The sequence below is a fragment of the Clarias gariepinus genome, chromosome 4 (assembly GCF_024256425.1).
Source record: "Clarias gariepinus isolate MV-2021 ecotype Netherlands chromosome 4, CGAR_prim_01v2, whole genome shotgun sequence".
NCBI lineage: Eukaryota > Metazoa > Chordata > Actinopteri > Siluriformes > Clariidae > Clarias > Clarias gariepinus.
The window spans coordinates 14,542,407-14,549,913 of NC_071103.1; the positions used below are offsets into that span (position 1 = coordinate 14,542,407).

At 37.9% G+C, this 7,507-nt stretch overlaps 1 protein-coding gene across 1 annotated transcript; it reads left to right on the forward strand.

Annotated features, from left to right (window-relative positions):
- Nucleotides 1-692: 692 nt before the first annotated feature.
- On the forward strand, nucleotides 693-6,243 carry dap3 (death associated protein 3). Its single transcript, XM_053494078.1, has 13 exons — nucleotides 693-832; nucleotides 1,288-1,329; nucleotides 2,017-2,139; nucleotides 2,914-3,015; nucleotides 3,116-3,224; nucleotides 3,363-3,455; nucleotides 4,111-4,241; nucleotides 4,763-4,843; nucleotides 5,131-5,298; nucleotides 5,410-5,469; nucleotides 5,583-5,672; nucleotides 5,836-5,953; nucleotides 6,041-6,243. Exons 1-13 carry the CDS (start codon nucleotides 830-832, stop codon nucleotides 6,124-6,126), a joined length of 1,206 nt encoding a protein of 401 aa, XP_053350053.1. The 5' UTR covers nucleotides 693-829; the 3' UTR covers nucleotides 6,127-6,243.
- The last annotated feature ends 1,264 nt before the right edge of the window (nucleotides 6,244-7,507 follow it).

Here is a 7,507-nt window from a genome sequence, read left to right on the forward strand (position 1 = left end):
GAGACCAAGGGCATGTGGTAGGGGACACTCTGCATGGGGTGCCAATCCATCGCAGTGCACACACATACACACACACTCACATGCTCATTCACACTAATTAACCCTATGTACATGTCTTCGGACTGTGAGAGGAAACCAGAGTACTCAGAGGAAACCCACCAAGCACGGGGAGAACATGCAAACTCCACGCACACAGACCTGAAGCGGAAATCGCACCCTGGAGGTGCGAGGCGACGGTGCTAAACACTAAGCCAAAAACAGTGCAAAGATGGCCTATTTACAATAAATAGCAATGTTGTATATAAGAAGTGAGAGTGATTAATGCACAGATGGTGCAGTAGGTAATAAAGATATAGTACATACTGTATACAGTAGTAATGCACAGTATAACTTTGCAAATATTATTTAGTGGATAAGACATGTCAAAAAATAACATGCTCATTGGTTATTATCTGCTATGATTATTCCATATATATATATATATATATATATATATATATATATATATATATATATATATATACTTCAAGGAAATGAAAATAATACATTTGGCTCATTTAATCCGAACACATGACGACGCCTCGTTATAATGCGCAGCTGAATTTTTAGGTCGCTCTCCAGAACCACTCTCTTGCCTGGTGATTCGTGACGTCATACACCCCTCCCTCCCCCTCCACTCCTCCATAGGCGGTCAAACAAACATGGCGGCGCCCATCAGCGTGTGTATGTGACAGGACGAAGCTTTAGTTCAGCCACTTGTGGTCGTTGTTGACAGTCAGTATTTGATGTATTAGTATCTTTGTGGATGTGAGCAGTTTTTTTGTGAAACATGGTAAGCAGCTGTAACGTCATTATTATATTTATATGTGGATTTGTCGTGCTAAGCTAACATGCGTTGGGATTAATGCGATAGCTAGTTACCGAGCTGCCTGAACCCAGTCAAGGTTAAGTGTGCATTTTGCACAAAAACAGATAGAGGTCGGAGAAATTGTTTACTTTTCCTGTTTCAAATTTGAGGTAAGGGTGCTGAGATAAAGATTGCATATGAAAGAGACACAGAGAGACAGTCTGACTTGTTCCCCAGGGGTCTAGTGCTTAGGATAATTGAATAATGTTGTCAGTTTGATTACATTAATCTAAAATAATAAATATTAGGACTGATGTTTATACCCAGCATTTTAACCTATGAGCAATTGAACTGCAAGAGTTCTACTTTTACTTTAGAATTGTGATAAGACTGAATGTGTTAAATGCACTGACTTAAACTTGAATGTGTATTTCATACAGAACCTGAATCTCCCAAGACTCTGTAACAGATTATGTCTAACTGTAAGTGCTTTTGTTTTTTGCTCTTATTTTACACTGTATTTTGTTCTCATTTAAAAGCGCCCCCTTGTTCATCATCATTTTTACATTATTGTTACGTGCATAAATGCACTATGGGGACAGAAGTATTTGGCCAAACCTGTTAATTATTAAATTGAGGTATTTTTAATTATCCCCAGTGAAGGGCAATCTTAATGCTTCAGCATACTGAGACATCTCGGACAATTCTTATGTTTCCAACTTTGTGGCAACAGTTTGGGAAAGGCCCTTTTTTTATTCCAAATTGATTATGGCCCAGTGCACAAAGCAAGGATCAAAAAGGCAACCCTGACCTCAACCCCATCGAGCACCTTTTTGATGAACAGGAATAGAGAAGGAGAGCCAGGCCTTCTTGTCCAACATCAGTTCCTGACATCATAAATGCTCTACACTCCAATCTTGTGGACAGGCTTCCATGAACAGTGTTATGGCTGCAAATGGGGGACCAACTCCATATAACTTCAAGTGTACGTATTTGGATGCAGTGACATTGCGAGTTTGGCCAAATACATTTGTCCATATAATGTATAGTGTATGATACGCAATGAAATTCTTTTTACTCAGTGTAAAAATTATAGATATAAATATAATTGTGTGCACTTCCTTTTTCTTCTTCTTTTATTAAATGCTGACCTATGGTGTCATTTTTAGGTGTCTCAGACACGTCCACTTCACATAAGTGGTGCAGGGCAGCAGCTGGATAAGACAGCGGTGGCTGTAGATTCTGATGCGTCACATCACTTCTCCATATTCAGGACCTCAGAGAATGATCCGGTGTGTAAAAACAGCCTGAAAAATACCCAATGTTTCTTACACATGCTTTAATTTGTCACTTATATGAAATACACTGCCTGGCCAAAACAAAGTCGCACACTCTAAGATTTTGTTCAGTCATCTTTAGCTTTGATTACAGCACACAATGTGGTGGGCAGTTCATGTGTGAAAATGATTCCTCAGAACCAAGCTTTCACAATTTTAGCTCTAGAATATGCTTGTGCTGTCAAGAAGAAAAAAATCTACTAATGTGATAACCTGGTCATTTAGTTCACCTGACCAACTGAATTAACCCCAGATCACAATGCTGCCTTCAGATGGTTGTACATTGTGCACTATGCATCACTTCATGTGCTTCACAGACCACATGACCCTTTTCCATTGCTTGTTTTTCTAATTAATATCACTAACACTGTTTTTCTTATGGCCAGCTATTCTCATCACATTGTATACATATGGAAATGCTCTATCGATTTTTACTGTTGAATTTTTCTTTTTCATTTTTAATCATGCAACTTCAAGTGTTGCTGATTTCCATTCATGACCACTGACCATTTCTTCCATAAACGTGACGGTTATGCACTATGCTTCTAGGTTGTGATTGTGTTGAAGGATTCTTATACCAGTTCCACTAATTTTAAATCTTTTGTTGTTTTCTTTGCTTGATGCAATTTAATCTAATCCTTCTGAAATAGTGTTTTTTTTTTTGCAAGCAGTGTATGAAGATGTGAATTGTCCTTTATACCGGTTTCTCACTCTAATCTACTCCAAAAGGCCTGCCATACAGAGCATCATGCTGGTCAGTACTACACTCTTCCTTCTGCGCAGGGCCGCACATTGTTTCCTCATGGGTTGCCCTCTCGCTTCCAGATGCAGGTAACCAGCTTTTTTGTTCATCTTTAGAAAGTTTCAATGATTTAATGATGATTTTGACATTATTTACACAAAATCTTATTTGTGTCTGCTCTGTTTGCAGATAAAGACGTTCAATGAAGCTGGTGTTATGGTGAGACAGCCAGCACTGGAGCTTATCTCTTATTTGAAACGAGCTGACTATAGCAAACCTGCCCTGCGCTACCTGCTCTGTATCCTCTTACATGCACCATTTCTAAGCAGAATGTTTCTAGGCAGATGTATATGTCAGTGCTGTTGAAGCTTGTGTAGTCTTGGTCTTTCCTGCTTATTCTCCTATATGTTATGCATACTCCTTGACGATATATTAGATGGGGAGACCGGCTGTGGAAAAACAATGTCTCTGTGCCATGCACTGCATTTCTGCTTCACTCAAGGCTGGTTGGTTCTGCACATACCAGATGGTAAGGAACTCATATAATCAGTCATCTGATGGGGGAAAAAAGTGTAAGGTAAATAGATCGATCCAGTGTTCTTTTATGTATTAGTAGCTGAATGCTTCCAAGGATTCTCTTATACATGGTAATTAGGCAGTTTTTCTGTGATGGCAAATGGCGTGAGTCACTCAGTCATTAAGGACTAAAACTCCATTTTTGTCTTCAACAATAAAAGTGGCCTATATTAACCTAAACACCTTTTCCATTATAGTGAATTTTCAGCCTTATAGCACACAGATATACCTGGGGCTGATGTATGGTCATACTATCTGATATTTCCTAAATGCGGAATGGTTCCCTGTTGTGTCTGGTTCTTCTCAAGGTTTCTTCCTGTTGTCATCTCAAGGAGATGCTACCATGGCACTTCTACTTGACGCCGTGTCCCTCGGCTTGTTCAGAAAACAAACCGATAGTTATACAATAGTCTATTATTTTTCTTGAACATTTCAAATTTAGTTCTAAAGCAGCTTTGTGACAATAACCACTGTTAAAAGCTCTAATTGAATTGAATAGTGTAGTTAAGCAGGTTAAGTTTATTTGGGAACAGTTGTCATGTCAAACACTATATATTTATATATATATGCAAATAATTTTAACATTTATCTTCAATTTCTTTGTACAGCTCACTTGTGGGTTAAAAACTGTAGCGAGCTGCTACCCTCGTCATCCCGCCCAGGTCGCTTTGATCAGCCAATCCAGGCCTCCCAATGGTTGAAGAATTTTAAAATCACTAATGAACAATTTCTGTCAAAGGTAATTAACTAGCTAACTAGGTAATTAAAGGAAGGTCATTGATTTGTAATAATAACAATAATAAAATGTTTCAATTTTACTTTATGAAGTAAGCGGTTACTATATCTGTGGTGACTAGATCCATGTGGTAATAAAATCCACAATGTAGTATTTTCTTATAACTGCATGGTCTAGATTATACTGTTGCATTTATAGTACATAGATTTGCCAACATCTGGACTGTCCTGTTTATAAATGAATGATGCCTTTTGATGGTATTATTTTTATAGTTCATGGTATAGTCATTCCCTCACCGGGGGAAATTTGCACCACATCAACAATGATCAAATGTCCTTCATTAAGCAACAGATATTCAAATGTATCTATTAGTTTTAGATTTTGTGTATGATCTGTTACTATAGAAACAATATATGGAAGGTGTGTAGTTATTAAACATTCCTTCCGACCAATCAGATTCAATAATTTAATCACGCTGTGAAATGTATGCATTTTAGTAACGACTTATTGCCTACTGTTGACAGATAAAGACAACAAAGCGGTATATGTGGACCAAGCGAGAGAGCACAGAGGAAGGACGGCCTTTAGCAGAACTAGTTAATCAGGTCAGCTTTTTATTTGTCTTATTAATTATCAGTCCTTGTTGCCTTATCCAATTTTTCTGCTAAACTAAGCTTGACTGGTCTGATATTGTGTAATCACTGGAAAAAAAAAATACTGCATAGGAGTTTTCAGTTATACTGAATCTGATGTGGTTAATTTACAGGTACCAGTCAAAAGTTTGGATACAACTAATTTTGGACACACTGATTTATTTTTTGTTTAGTGGTTTATTTTTACATTCTAGAACAATACGGCTTTTTTAAATCTATGTCTGTCTTCTGGATTTCAGGGTGTGACTCGCGTCAAGAGCAGCAGTGATGTGGTAGGTGCGTTACTGCGTGAGCTGAGGCTGCAGGCTGAAAGTGCTACAAAGGGAGCTTTCAGAATGGCTGTGGCTGTAGATGGAGTCAATGCTCTGTGGGGCAGAACAACTCTGAAGAAGGAGGACAAAAGCGAGGTGCTGCACTTTTCCCACACATGCTGTCATGTATGACCTTTCAAGTGATGATAATACTGTAAGTAGCCATTAACATTTAATGTTAATTCTCTACATCCATTCACATCTCAGGTTGCTGCAGAAGAGCTAACACTTATTCACAACCTGAGGAAAATGCTAAGAAACGACTGGGTAAATGTTATATACTGTACCATTATTCATCATAATTATACTATTAAAATCAATATTTTGTGTAAAATCAATGGCAGTGTTTATTCATGCTGAGCTTATTTCTTCTTCCTTAGAGTGGGGGAGCCATTCTCACAACGCTGTCTCAGACAGGGTCTCTGTACACATCTCGCTCAGCTTACCTTCCAACAGAGCTCCTGGGAGAGGTTTGTAAATTAATGAATCATTAATAATCAGTTATTTAAGAAGACCCAAGAATACCTCCATGCTATAAATACTTTCTTTGGTTTTGTCAACTGATAAGAAACTGTTTAAATTATTGTAATATGCTGTAGAACAAATGAACAATGTTTTTACGTTGTATTTTAGGTGGGATTTGATAAGATGGACCCATTTGTGCCAATCCCAGTTTCAAAGTACAATGATCAGGAGTTTGAAAGCTGCTATCTGTATTACATGGATCGTAACTGGCTGCAGCATCCACACAGTAAGTGGCTGTCGGTTGCAAAAATGCTCTCACATTACAAATGAGCAGCAGTTAATGGAAAACTTTGTTTTTTTTTTCTTCTTGCAGGTCGAACAGAAGAAGGAAAGAAAGAACTTATTTTTCTCAGCAACAGGAATCCGTCCATCTTTGAAAGACTGAGCGCCTTCCTGTGATAAATGTTACCTTCCTTTCGTGTTCTCTTTCCCTGCCTCTGTCTGTGTAAAATGATCCATGATACATTTAGCATATGTCACTGATGTCTTTAATAATAAAAAGCCTTTGAAGGAAAAGTTGGCTCATCACATTAGACTCCCTCTTCTCACACCCAAGCATTAAGCAGGCAGTGTTTAAATGTTGTACAAAAGATGCTTTATAATTCAACGGTTGGAGGTTTTTTGTGTGTGTATGGTAAGCATACTCTTGGATATTTAAAATTTTATTTCTTACATCACTATTATAATTTGAGAAAAACTATTGAAAGCATTTGCATTGGCATTTCCTTTGGAGTTTTAGGAATGTAAATGTCTAGATCGGTTCTCAAAAAGGTTGGAAACCCTACCCCACCATTATCTAAGACCCTGGTCACTTAAATGGGTTTAATCCAAACCTCAAAAACAAGAAGATATATAAATATTTTCATCCTTGGACTAATCTGTCCTGTTGATGGATGGTTCAGGAATCTGCAAAAAAAAAAAAAAATAGGATCAAGTTATTAGGGTGCATCAAGGAACGAAAACAACATGGAAGGATAGTGTAAAACCGTCAACTTGGGTCAAAAATGTTGGGGAAAAAACATCTTTGTTCAATAGTAAAAGTAAGAACATTTACCTACACACAACTCTGAGGATTGTAACTAAATGGCTGTGTGACCATAAGAATAACACTAGTTAGACAGAATAAAAAAAGGAAATTTGTTAAGCATAAACAGTGGACTTTAAAGCAATGCAAATTGGTTATGTGGAGCGATGAGTGCATCAGGGTAAGAAGGGAAGCACATGAAGTGATGCACCAATCATGCATAGTGTCAACTGTACTACCGTCTGGAGGCACTGTTGTGATCTTGGGTTGTTTAAGTTGGTGAGCAGGACTAGTCTCAAGTAAGGTCTAGGAGTTTTTCCTTTCTGTTGAAACAGGCATAAATTGTAAAAGAGTGGTTCTGGGAGCTTGAGGAATAATTTTCACACATGAACTGGTCACCATATTGTGTGCTATAATCAAAGTTCAATGTGACTAAATAAAATCTTGGAGTGTGCCAAGGAAGGAAAACAAACTGCCTACAGGGTCAGAGGTGCCCAGAACTCTCTGATGCACATGAGGAGTGAAAGCTAGCCCGTCCACTCTGACTCCAGAGAAGCATTACTTAAGCACAAATTGCTGAAATGTATTTTTTTGGCTGGCTATGATAGAAAGATGTCAAAACACATAATGCATGTGTCCTAAAAAAAAAAAAAAAAGGCCAAAGTGCCTATGTTGGACAAGTGAGCATCTGATTTAGACAATGGAGCAGTGGAAGAAACCCTGGCCTGATCTCTCTATATTTTAATTATGTAGATG